The sequence below is a fragment of the Alosa sapidissima genome, chromosome 19 (assembly GCF_018492685.1).
Source record: "Alosa sapidissima isolate fAloSap1 chromosome 19, fAloSap1.pri, whole genome shotgun sequence".
Taxonomy (NCBI): domain Eukaryota; kingdom Metazoa; phylum Chordata; class Actinopteri; order Clupeiformes; family Clupeidae; genus Alosa; species Alosa sapidissima.
In genome coordinates this window covers 12,059,799-12,073,684 of record NC_055975.1, presented here as the reverse complement: position 1 = coordinate 12,073,684, position 13,886 = coordinate 12,059,799, and the positions used below count along the sequence as shown (strand labels likewise).

The 13,886-nt window shown below is 43.8% G+C and overlaps 1 protein-coding gene across 5 annotated transcripts in view; it reads left to right on the top strand.

Moving 5' to 3' along the window:
- prkd3 (protein kinase D3) overlaps positions 1–13,886 on the top strand; it is a 47,796-nt gene that overhangs the window by 825 nt on the left and 33,085 nt on the right. For 4 of the 5 annotated variants that reach the window (XM_042072745.1, XM_042072748.1, XM_042072743.1 and 1 more), the window contains one exon: positions 259–1,012. In XM_042072745.1, coding sequence (XP_041928679.1) covers positions 725–1,012 — 288 coding nt within the window. In that variant the 5' untranslated portion in view covers positions 259–724. The remainder of the gene's footprint in view (positions 1–258; positions 1,013–13,886) is intronic. The other variant, XM_042072746.1, reaches the window with a different exon arrangement.

Genomic DNA, 13,886 nt, shown 5'->3' with positions numbered 1-13,886 from the left:
GAAGGGGGCTGTCCCAGATACTAGCTCTCTATGGACGCTGACCAGATTCTCTTACGAGTTGGTCGCATAAAGCATCAAATAACCTAATAAATAGGTTAACAGTTGACTTAATGGTTTTAGGCTTAGTGATGTCGTCTGAGTTATCACCAAGAGAGAAATAGCCCCCCTATGCTGTCTGAATCGTCTATGTTTTTGTTTGAGTTATTATTAGTTTGATGCCTTTTTGTAACAGTTTTTTTATATCTCTTTTCTGAGTAGTTTCTGATCAGAGGATAGCACTTGGATCTCTTGAAACAGTGCACGGACTTTCTTCATTTCAGACCGTGCTGGAGCCACAAAAGCTGATCTGGGGAGCAACTGTGTTGGATACGCTGCGGTGTAGTCTCAAAGGGCATCTCTCCATGCAGGACTTGGATTTTAGCGAAGAAGTGAACTTCAGGCACCAGAAGATGCGTTTGGGATCACCGTATTCGACCGCTGCCTGCCTTTCCGTCCGAGTTGGAGAGAGGTGTCTCTTAATGAGGCTCACGGTGCTAATGCACACGTCTTCTAAACTTTGAGAAAACTCATGTAGGAACTTTCTCTTATTGGACTGGGTGCCTCACCTACGTAGCCTGTTTAACTTGTGCAGTTCAGTAGATCACTGAACTGGCTGCTGTGGTTGATTGAGACCACAAATAGTTTTTTTACACAGTGATCATCTCAGCGGTTTGAGGACACCCAAATGTCTACCTGCAGCAGTACGACTCCTCCGACCTTCCCTAAAGCCTATCTCCATTCTCAACATCCACCCGCGCCACCATCTCCCTCCACGTCCCCAAGCCCTATCCTATACAGCCGCCTCTCCAACGGGAGTTTGAATGCTCCAAGTCCAACGAACTCCAGGAGCTCGTTCCATGGGGTCTCTTTTCTTCTTCAGATTGGACTCACCCGTGAAACAGTTAACCTGGAGCCGAACGACTTGTCATTATCTGCTGTGAAGGACCTTGTTTGCTCCATAGTCGACCAAAAGGTATGTGCAAGTTACAATGCATTAAGCTCCATCAACATTATGAATATGACAGATACAGACCAAATTGATCCTATACCACACTGAAACACACACACACACACACACACACACACACATACACAGAGAGAGAGAGAGAGAGAGAGAGAGAGAGAGAGAGCATGCACTGACACACTATTGATATAATAAAAGGTTGTTGAGTTTTCAGTGGTGTCAGAGAGATAAATAAAGAGGAAGATTCTAAGTTCCGCTTGTCCCTCCTCTGCATTATGTAACCTATGTAGCCTTGGTTACTACTGTATGTAGCCTAAGTGTTCTTGGGCAAGGGCAGGTGTTACTTTTGTGGTAAAGAAGAAAATAAAGGGTTTGGATCTTTCGGACTCTGAGTCACTGCCTTAGGGCATTGCTAAGGTCAAGCAGTGCCGGTCATACTGACAAGGGCTGTTGTCTTCTTGTGTGCCCTCTAGATCATTCCAACCTATTACTCTTTTTGCCATAGATCTCTTACTCAGTGGGGCCAGTCACACACAGTACATTTTAGTTTGTGAGATCAAAAAGTAGACGCTGCATTGATATGGTTCTACGCAGTCCCCCAGGCATCATATTTTGCCTGAATATTTCCTGAAATTTCTCCATTTGAATGAGCACCCGTTCAACTCCTGCAGTACACTTTTAGGGCATTTGCAATCATATAAGTAGTGGATAAGTTGCTAGGTTTTGGTCTCCCTGTGGGCTTTGGAAGACAATGTTTTCAATCATCTGATCTTTTCTACACCATTAGATGTGACTTTCTTAGTCATTCTCATTTTTTTTCAAAGTAGAAAAAATCTCAACATTTGTTGAGGTATGTGTTTGACCTGGTCCTGTCATGTCATATACTAAATTGATGCATTTCAGCATCTGTGTTTGGAATTTGGTAGGCCAAGAATGAAGGGAGTTGATGGAAGGTCCATGGTATAGGCTGGACAATGGTTTATGTGTTCAAGAAGCTGACAGTTTCCATTAATGTTATTAGGCAGCGATGTTGAACAATGAACACTTGAAATAGTCACAGAAATAGCTTAGAAACACAGACAGTCTTTACTGACATTCCTAAAATATACAAAATGTGAAATGTTTCTTTTATGGTATTTAGTAGGCGACATAACCATGGACAATATACAACATGTTAAACAGCCTGGTATCTGGACTTAATTGTCGGCTAATGCTGAAGATATATGATATAACTCATAGGATTCTGGGCAGGATTGTGCACAATTCGAATTGCAATTCTGCTTCCTGTTTGCTACCTCAATTGAAATGCAAGTGAAATTCATGAATTGAATTGGAATTTAAGAGCCAGTTTCAATTCAATTCTGGAATTTTGCACAAGCCTGATTCTGGGCTCCTTCCATTTCTGAATGTTTAAAAACATCATGTTCAGCAAATAGCATGAATCTCTGGTACTTGAAATGCATCAATCTGGGTCATACAGCCTTACAGCTGTACATCTGAATGAAAAAGACAGATGTGGAAACCTTCCCAATTTGACTGACTGGCTACTGACCAACTGAACGGCTACGATTGTACAGTTCTGCAATTCTGAGCTATGTTGTTTCTGCTGCCGCAGAATGCCGAGATGATCACATAGGCTACATTTCACTTCTAACTAATTAATTGGCTTTATAGAGTTGCAGTTTGTTTATGTTTATAGTCATTGGTATTATTCTGTTCAATTCTGTTTAATATTACCAATATTATATATTTTTATTTAGACTGTATGTTACTTTAAACTATAATGTTAATGTAATGTTTGTTGATGTCATTTAAAATTGCTTTGGGAAAGCGTCTGCTACGAACTATAAACATAACACATAAAACATCATGTTCTATCACTGGCCTAATACTGTTACTATGCTACTGTTACTGAATGAAGCAATTTGATTAGCACATGTGTAAAGGTGATGTTACAATCAGGAAATGGTAAGGTTGAATCACTTTTCCTGATTTTTTTCTTCCTTACATAAGGAGCTACGCTTGATGTATGGCAGTGATGATGATAATTGTGTGTGCATGTGTGTTTGTGTGTGCAATGGTGTATTTGTGTGTGTGTGTGTGTGTGTGTGTGTGCGTGTGTGCGTGTGTGTGTGTGCGTGTGTGTGTGTGTGTGTGTGTGTGTGTGCTGTATTAAAAACACTCCATAAAAAGCATCCAAAACTACTCCCAACAAGAGATCCAAAGTCAATATGAAGAAGTCTCCATCAGCAGTCTATGATCTATCATCTGACCATCTACCAAATTGCATCTAATTGACACAATTATAGGCTATTAGTATTCATTTTCTCAGTTTGTTTTGACTCTTGGGAAGCATTTCAAGAACTCTTATTGATGTTAAACATTCTCTCCTTCTCTTCTGTAAGCAGCCACCGGTGCTATTGTTCAGTCTCCTCATGCTGATCAGTAAGTTAAGATAAATTCTCACTTCTTGTAGCTGCCCACTTACTCCGGCCAGTGCTGGAAAGCGCTGTAATATTTTGCTGCACAGCGTGTCATTGTCGGCAGAGAGAGCGAGAGAGACAATGCGGCCTTGTTGGATAAAGCTGAAGTGGCCCACGAGTGAGAAAGGAGTGATAAGCGTTGCATGACATTCAAACACACTGTAGGCCCGCAGTGTATACAGCCAATTTGTAACATAACTTGACAGATTGTGTTAATAACTCACAGTGCTTTGCTGTCTGTGTACTTAAATTTGGGTGTAAATGAGGTCAAGTACACATTCCTTTGGACCAGTGTAATTCTATTGTTCTGTAAAAGGCCTGCTAGTGCTGCTGTCTGAGCAGTGATCTGGCTTTGCTTTGTTTGAGCGCAAAATCCCATTGATATTGATGTTTACCGTACTTGTGTATAGGTACTGTAGGCATGAGGCTGAGGTACAACAGGCAGACAAAGAAGGAATGTGCACTGAAGCTAAAATTGGAGTATTTTTTGTCAGAAATATATAAAAAGTATAAAAAATAAATATGTGAGGGGGAGATATATGAGTATGAATCGCTTGTGTGTAAGTCTCTCTTTACTGAAAGAGACATACCGGTAGATTGTTTCGGAAGATCAACATTAATGTTGTCAGGTCTGCACATAGTGAGTTTGAAGTATTGAAGTATTATATTCTGTAGATTTACCCTGTAAATGTTCTAAATGTTCAATACGTTAGTATTGTCTACTGCCATATAAAGTGGTCAAATGTTCTAGCTTGATGTAGTGTTGATGAGTTTTCTTTCTGGAGCAACAGTCGTCGGGGGGTTTGTCCGTGACAGGCTGCAGCTCTGCTTTTTCCTCCACCCAAGCTACTCTCCTCCACACTCTTCCGTCAGATGTCCAGCTGAGCTCCAGAGGGCACTGCCCCTCACAGCGAGGCCTCTCTGCCCACTCACGGAGCTCCCAGCTGGGGTACCTCCTGACCTGCCTTGGCCAGGCATGAATTCCTGAGCTCAGCAGAAAAGCAGCAGGCTTCTGAGTCAACAGGGAGCAGAACAGGAAAAGTGTTTTATGCTTGATATCTCATTAGATATGCTGGGGATGGAGCTTTCACCCTGGAGAACCTGATCTCCCTGGCCTTGCTTCCTGGGCAATGGCATGTGTGAATGTGTTTGTGTGTGTGTGTGTGTGTGTGTGTGTGTGTGTGTGTGTGTGTGTGTGTGTGTGTGTGTGTGTGTGTGTGTGTGTGTTGTGTGTTTGTGTGGTAGTTGCTTGGGAGGTGTTGGGACAGTAAACGATTCACCAGTCATAACAAGTGTGTGTGTGTCATACATGTGTGCATATATATATATTGCTTTGAATATGACTTACTGTGAATGTTTTCTTAGCTGAGAAAATACACAGGTTGGTGAATCTTTGCCACACTGTTGGCTTTTAACATTAACTTGTTAGGGTACTCAAACATATTAAAATTTTATAGTATGTGCATGTTGATACATGTGTTTGCTACAGTACTTTGCCAAAAAGATAAGGGTTCATATGGTTAATATGAATGTCACAAGTTCAGGACGATGGTATTTCACATTGGCTACATGTCAATACTGGTTCTGGTAACTGGTATGCATAGTACCGTAACATATAGGGTACTCTCCGAACATGCGTTTCATATACTCATATTTCCTAACAGGGACATAGAAATCATATATGATTTAGAATGTATTTTTCCACACAACCACGGAGAGTGTCCACTGAAAGACTGTAATTTTATTGTTTTCTTTTTTTTTCTGTTTTCTTTCGTCTCTGTCAAGAACGCCCCGTGGTTTGAGCTGAACTGCGTCTAACCTCTGTCAGTGTCTTTGCAGTATCATGTCAGCCCCCGATTGACCCTTGGTCTTATATACCTACAGTCAGAGTTGAAAAGCAATTATTTATAATGGAGGAACATAGAGCTGGCCACACAGGGCTCATTTATCTGATGGCGAAATGTGAAAACCACATGACTTGGCTGTGATTCAGCGCACTCAGCCCCTGTCCTCTTCTCCAGTCGATGGAGAGAGAGAGAGGGAGAGAGAGAGAGAGATGCTCAATGACCCTGGCAAGTGCACTCACTGATGGTTATCAGGAATTTGGGGTTCTCTGACTTTCTGGTACCAGCAATTTTTGCACAGCATAGGCAGCTGAAAGGGTCTATTGTATATAGCCATACAAGTTTGTGGCCAGGGGTAACATCAATAATATGTTTATTACAGTACATGGAGTTGGAGAGTATCCAAAGTAGTTGGATGTATAAGGATCAATTGAATAGATCTCTATGATGTAGTGCTGTTTATGTCTATTAATGGGTGCACATTGAAATGGAAAAAAAGATGTGTTCTTTTGAATTGCCTTAATGGCTGCTTCAACTTCCTGGTAGTCTATTGGGCTATTGTGTGTCTGCGTACTGACTACACCCTTTGCGGTGTCGTGCTCTCTGCTGGTTCGTATAATGAACACTTTAGGGTGGTGTGAAGTAGGGAGAATAAACATCGATAGTGCAGCACTTCCTGTTTTGTTGTTGCCCTTGCCCTGCCGCCCTGCAGGGAGCAATCACAGGATAAAAAGTTCATGACACTGAGAAAGACATGCAATCGGCATTCTTCAATCAGACATTTTTGGAGGATGAGGTCTTCAACAAAGAGGGTGAGGTCCACTGCTGGCAAATGACACTGAACCAAGTATGTTACGGTCACATTTTTGCCACATTAGGTCATTTACACATTAGGCCAGCTTCTATACTGCAGGCCTGAGAGTGTAGCTGTAGTCTGGCATGGTGTCCCAAGGTGAAAGGAGAATCGTTAACGTTGTCATCTTCACCGTCATTGTTGAGCTTTAACATAAAATGGATAGCTTGCTGTGTATGTCCAAGTTAATCTCCCTCATTTCTCTCTTTCAGTCTTTCTCTTTCTCTCTTTCTTTCTTTTTCTCTCTCTCTCTGTCTCTCTTTCTCTCTCTCCCCCTCCCTCCCTCTCTCAGTGGGGATGATAAAGCTGGTGCGGGTGGGAAGGAAGTTTGCAGTCCTCTTGGCAAACGCGTTGGAAAAAAGCATAAAACTTTTCCTCAAAAGACAGTTTTATGAACATTTTACCTTCATGCTAGTCCCAGGAATACTGCAACAGCTGGAAACACTATATGGTCAGATGTGGCTGTCTAACAGAGCAGGGTCGAAAAGGAGCTTTCCTGGTGATGAAGGAGGAGGCCAGTGACTCCCGGCTAGGTCTCCACAGCTGCCCTGTAACAAGAGCACACTCTGGCCGTTTAGGGCAGCGAAGGGCATTTAAACATTGGTGATGAGTCTGTCTGTCCGCAAACGGTCAGTCATACCTGTTCCTGTCTGATCAGAACCCAGCAGGTTTTTTTGTGGGAGGCTAATCCAGTACAGGTGGCCTGTGGCCTGAACCCCCCCCCACCCCCCACCCCATTGTGGACTGGCCTGGCCTGTCTGTGTGTGTTTCAGGGCCGAAGTGAGCACATGTGCTGTGCTTGCTCGGCCCTCCTATGGAAACATTCTTTCCAGCCCTGTTCTGGATGCCTGCTGCTGCTGCTGCTGCTGCTGCTGTTGCTGGTGGTGCTGTTGCTGTGGCGAGGGGGTTTTAAGCTACATGCTAATAGCTCTAATGACCCCTCTCACATTTGAATTTCCATGGAAAATGTTGTGAGAGATTTATCACTGGGATGTCCAGAAAAGAAGTGGAGAGGGGGAGCCTGGAGGGAGAGAAAAGAAAAACTGTGTTCAGCTCAGCAAAAGTCTTCACTTTATCATTCTTTACAGATTCAGGGGGGAAGATGGTTGTCAACATGTTAAAATGTTGCTATAGTAACCGTGGTCTTGGAGCAGGCAGTGTTACACAGAAAGAGAGAGAGAGAGTGAGAGAGAGAGAGAGAGAGTAGAGAGGGAGGGAGGACAGATGGAAACTGGAGTGTGCTCTGCTCCTGCTGGCCAAAACTAACTGCGAAATGTACAGGAAATAAATTTATTTCTCCCCATGCAGAAATTGCCTGAACCCAGACTGAAACGCATACACAAAAACATAGTAAATTTAGTTGATGTGGATATAATTACCCAATTTTACAGATACTTCTGACTGATACTGATACATACATTTCTTACACCATAGATGATAGAGAGCCACAATGGTTCATACATTCTGAAACTCAATTGCTGAAAATCTCCAGGCATTCTATAATAACACAGCACCATGTGAGGTTGAACACATTCAGGTGAAGTGGTCTGTGTCAGGTAGAACACACTCCACTGAAGTGTTCTGTGTGAGGTAGAACACACTCAAGTGAAATGTTCTGTGTGAGACAGGAACACTCAAGTGAAGTGTTCTGTGTGAGGTAGAACCAAAGTCCTTTTAGGCAAGTCCCTCCACTCGGCGGCAATATTGTAGCGCTTTTTGGGCACTTATCGGTCATCTATCGGCAGAAATGTGCATGCGCAAGGCTTCTTGACACCAACCTTGCTCCAGTGGCGAGATCACAACACATGATTGGCACAATGTATTTACAACACACCACATGATTGGTACAATGTATTCACATGTCGACTTTTTTGAAGGGTTGGGATCATTAGAAAGTCTCTGGTAGAACACACTCGACTGAAGTGATTTGTGTGAGACAGGAACACTTGAGTGAAGTGTTCTGTGTGAGATAGAACACACTCAAATGAAATGTTCTGTGTGAGATAGAACACACTTGACTGAAGTGTTCTGTGTGAGATAGAACACTCTCGACTGAAGTGTTCTGTGTGAGATAGAACACTCTCGAGTGAAGACGGCAGGCTAATCTGTCCCATCTGCCGTTTTTGCTTTCTCTTGTTTGCCTGCTGGAGTGGTTAGTGCTCAGAGCCCACAGGAGACACCCCAAATGACAGAACACAGCACCATGACTCATCAACTGCAGGCATCCCACAGAGTGTGTGCCTGAGTTTGTCTGTGTGTGTGTGTGTGTGCGTGTGTTTGTGTGTGTGTGCTGTGTGTGTGTGCGTGCATGTGTGTCTTTGTGTGCTGTGTGTGCGTTTGTGTGCTGTCTGTTTTGGCGTGTATAACCTATAGGTCTCAGTTGACTGGAACATAAGGATGTAACCTTTAGTATGTGTGCTTTTGCAAGAGCATGTGGTTGAAAGTGTGTAGGCATGCAAGTGTTTGAACTTGAGGATGTATGTGGTAGGATGGTGTGTGGGTCCCATGTGAGCTGAGCTTGTGGTTTAAAGTGTGTGGGTAGGTACTGTATATCCATGTATCATTGAGTATGGGTGTGTGTGTGTGTGTGTGTGCGTATATGTGTGGATGTGCGTATGTGTATGTGTGTGGGATGAGTGATCTCTCTCTGACTGGGCACTGCCTGCTGCTACACTGGGGTGTGCATGGGGTGAGAGGCAGCGCCACAGCTGGGTGGGCACCTCCTCCACTGGCAGAGTGTGTGGGATACGGGTGCTTGGACGGTGGGAATGGACCAGAGGTCAGCCACGCTCTGCGCCCACTGAAAGCCTCTCAGCGCCCTCTCCGACGGAGGCACTTCAGAGGGCCGCTGCTGCACCACAAGGATTGTCTTTGGTCGAACGACTAATTTTGGGCTTTCAGGAATGTTTCGAATCCTTGTTCCATCAAAACAGTCGCCGACTGACAGACAGCTCTGCTTGAATGTGGGCCTGTGCAGTGAATATATACGTGTTGCTTTGCTGACCTGAGTAGTCATTGTTATAAGGAGTGTGTCTGTGTGTCTGTGTGTGTGTGTGTGTGTGTGTGTGTGTGTGTGTGTGTGTGTGTGTGTGTGTGTGTGTGTGTGTTCATGTCACAATGAAAGCAAGGTGAAGTGGAAAAGGTAAAATGGCATCGGGACCAGAAGAAAAACCAAAACACACGGCTCTCCTGGACCTGGACGATCCGTGCAATTCCATGCTGGACAGGAATGAAAGGGATCCTTCAGTCCTCCCCCTTGAGGTTTCTCTGGCCATAAGTAACGCGGAGTGGCAGCGCTAGGAAAGTGGGATCAGCCGTCCCTGCTGGACGCTTGGAGCCCAGAGTAAACAAACCCAAACACCGCACACACACACACAGCCTCCAATGACAGGCCATTAAGAGGCTCTAATAGCATGCAAAGTGGTGAACTTAATGAAAAGCATACAGGCATGAATAAACAATTTGGAGAGTGAGCAAGCGCCCGAAAGCCCATGCTCGAGTCAAGACCCTACCCGCTTTTTTTGGGAGATAAACCCATGTTGTGTGACACAATCGGAGAGAAATGTGTAAGAGCTGATGAAGCAACCTTGCTGATAATCAGTTTAACACAAACATTTCTGCATCCCCGCCACCACCGCCATGCCCAGATCTTCATGCCTCAGCCCCCTGTTCCACTGCTCAGTGGAAGTGTGTTTGTTTTTCGTGTTTGTACAAGTCATTTTCTCCACGTCAGAAGCAATCATCTCATAGCTCACAGTGCTATTGTTGTCCGCAACGACAACCAGTCTTCGCAATTACAGCCTCTGCGAAGCGCGATGGCCAAGGGGCAATGGTGAGCTCACACATGCCAAAGTCTGCTTCTATTCTTCAACGTATGGGGTCTTATTTTTCACCCTCTCCCCTCCTAGCAGGAGCTCATCAGCCTGCTCCGCCACAGATGAATGATGCCATTTTTGAGACAAGCGCATGATTACACAAATAACTATTAACTAGATAAATAGTTCCTCCAGTAGGGTAATTGTTTTAGAGTCACATATCCTGTCGTGTGATTTTTGTCAGACAAAGAGAGGAGGGTGGTCGGAGTCAAGGATGAATTCTAATGTTAGCCTCTAATGAATAGTGCCCTGAGAATCTTGGCCTCTGTGAGAGATTGATGTGCGTTCAGTCCGTTGATGTGCTGTGCTATTCTCACACCTGGCTGAGTGTGCTTCCAGTCCCCCAGTCGGGGATGTTGCTACTGGGTCTCTGGGCCTACATAAATTCTGCGTGTCGACTGGCGAGGCCACAGACAGGTCCGTGCACCGTACATAAACAATTTACTCCGTGACATTGGTTAAGAGTACATGCAGATGCTTGGCACAGAGCCAAAGTTCAGACCCCTCATTGTCCAGAGTGCGCTTGGGAGAAGTCAAGAGTTCGGCTTTTGGTTAATTTGTCGTGTCTCTTTACAGTTTTAAACGGAGCGACACCGCGTTGCTCTGTGAGAAAAAGGAGGTCAGAATGCGCAGATGTCACAGAGACACAACAATGGAGTCACTGTTAGTCCTCAAAAATGGAGACATTTCCTCCCATTATGTTAATAGAGGCAGGTTCATACAATGAAAACCATATGGAGCCCGGCTTTCCCCCTCTGCTAGCTACACTATAGCGCTATCGATCGGCATGGGTCGGACAGATTAACCAAGCAGCGTTCGGGGGTGTTTTTCTTCAGCAGTGTTTGCTTTTCCTCTGTGTCCGCTTGGTGAGTGATCTGCCGTTCCGATAACCTGGTAGCAAGGAAGTGAAACTTGACCACAGAAACGAAGCAACCAGGCCAATGCTCACTGTGTCAAGTTTTTTATATGGCATAGTGCCCTTCACTTTAATTCACCATAATTGCCCTGAATTATATGATCAAAAATTGTATTCTCTGTCTAAACTTATTCAGGAGAACAGAAGTACATTCATGGTTCTTTTGACACCAGCCTTCTGTCCATAACGTCTGGAAAGCTCTCAGCCATCTTACAAAACAGCCTCTCAGTACTTTTTCCACTTTTCCCCCAGATGTTTAATGGCCAGTGGTCAATGATGGAGAACAGAGTGTTCTGTCAATGTATTTTAAAATCGTCCCCAAAAACCTTGAGTCTGTTTGAATGTCTTTATATAATGGACTACTCCATTCTTAATGTACCATGATGCAGTGCAAACGGTGGTTAGGGCTGTCCATCATCACCAGAGCTTTGGTCTGTTTGCGTGCAAACTTTTGGGGAGTGAGTGCTGTCACAGGCAAAAATATTATGCCAAGATAACAGAGGGGATGCATGTCTGCTCTGAGCTGTTTGTTTAAATCTTGCCTACCTTGCAGGAAAATGTTGCAATCTGAAATACAGCCGTTTACTTACCTGTGAAAATCTTCTCAGATAACAGAACATATTTGACACTTAGATTGTTGTAGCAGTAACACATTCAGCGAATGTCTCAGAAATGAAGCTAAGCAGAAGATTTGAGGAGATTAGCCAACAGCAATCCTCTACAACTAATAGAGGTCTGACAACTCTTCACCTAGGAGGGTCAATTCTCTTCCGTGGAGATGGAATGCTGATCTAGGTTATGTCTGTGGTTTGAATCTCTCCACTCTATCGGTGGTGGGCAGATGAGAACTCACTCAAGAGTGAATGCTAAATACACACAGGGAAATGGGCTTAATCCAATAGCAATATGTTTCATCATTTCCTCCTTTGAATTTAGGTGTATTTGTGTTGGCAGGTATCTGACAGGTACTATATATCTCACTATAACAGCTCTGCTTGGTGGTTTGGAGGTAAACCACAAGGGCAGTGGAGAGTGCAGAGATTTCACCACGTCAGCAGCAGTTGGCAATGTTTTATATCAACAGCAGTCCACACACTGGATGTGCAAGGCAAGCACTCATCTCATTTGATGTGTTCACATATAAGCCTTTTCATTCATTATGTATTTATTATTATGCTTTGCATAACATTACATCATTAAATAAGTCAATGGCAGAAACATGCACAGTGCCAAGCACAGTGGAGCATGTTAAATGTTTGCTTTTTACTCTAAATCCTCTCAGCACTGTGAAAAATATGAGACTTAGCTGTGCCCTGGATTACGTCTTTTCTCTGCCGACCAAACTTGCAGAGTCGAAACTCTCTGATTAGATGAGTGATCCATCTGATATTAAATATCTGTGGTTTCTAACACATTAAGGAAGTCTGGGAAATGGTATACGAAAAGGAAGCACATTCTCTTGCGATGGCGAGACATTTCTGAGCAACTGAGTTTAAAGCAAAACAACAGAACGCAGAGCCAGTATCCAAGCGTGATGGATGTTCTTTTTGGTTTTTCTTGAAGTGGAGATTAGCCACCAAGGCTTGCAGCTGGGAGGGTGTGTGTGTCTGTGTCTGTGTGTGTGTGTGACTTGGAGATTAAATGAGAAATGAAATGAGAGACAACAAGGGCCGAGAACAATAAAAAAAGGGACAAAATGAGAGGAACAGGAAGAGCAAAATCCGTAACAGAGCACTGGAGTTAGAGTAGTCAAGTGGAGTGATGAAGGGAGTGACAGAGAGAGTGGAGGAGAGATGAAAGAGGTGGAAAGTGAGAGGGAAAACAAGAAGAGCCTCAAAGGGAAAGACCTGGAAACCAGAGCAAGACTGAACACGAGTGATAGAGAGGCTGTGTGATAGACATAGAGAGCAAGAGAAACGCAGATAGCTGACTTCTGGTCAGACCTTTGGCCACCAGCTTGTGAACCGTGTGAGCTGTCGGTGGCGTTGAGTTAGCATAGAGGCTAACGATGCCGCCCTCTGCACTCTATTGAGTTTTATGTAACACACTGAGGGGGTAAATCGTTTCCTGTTTCGTCCTTTTTTTTCTTTTTGTCACTCTAGTCCACCAGCCCCTGGGCAGGAGGCTCGTTCTAGGCTGTTACTGGGCCATGGAGATTAGGGGACTGCATTAGCAGTCAAGCCCCTATCAAGCAGTAAGGTGTTTTAGAGAGTGCAGTTTAATGGAAAGCATTTTTTTTTTCAAAGATTAACGGGAACATTACACAACACACTCGACACAGCACAACCGGATGTGTACCGTTCACACACTGGCATGAATGAAGTTTCCATGATTTCCGGCCGGCTGGCGGTATTATCTGGAAAAATAGCCACCTCTCTAGGCAGCATAAAATGCCCAAACACCACTTGACCTTTAGACGGCCTAAAGACTTCCATGTTAATCTGCTCTCTACTCAACGCTACTGTTCTGAGGTGCACTAATAAACAAAGTACCAACATGGAGCCAGTTAAAACTGAATTCAGGTCAAATATAATACATAGTATCTCTATACCCCCACTGTAGCTCTGCGTTTAATTGATTAAACAGCGTTCTGCATTATATAAACTAATTACATTGATCAATATCATGGATCATTAGTGTGAGGAGCACTTCAGTGACCACTAATCCTTCTACAGGTCAAGGATTGTAGGGATTGTAAGGATTGTTGCTTTTAAAAAAATGAAAAATGCCCTAGAGAAACAAACAAAAAAAAAAAACATTCAACCGATCTGTTATCGCATCATGTATTTGGATGTGCTAGTGTTATTTTGGAATGTCATCATAGGAATGGTGTTGAGCTCATTGAGGTGTTAAATGTTTTGACACACACACACACACACACACACACACACACACACACACACACACACACA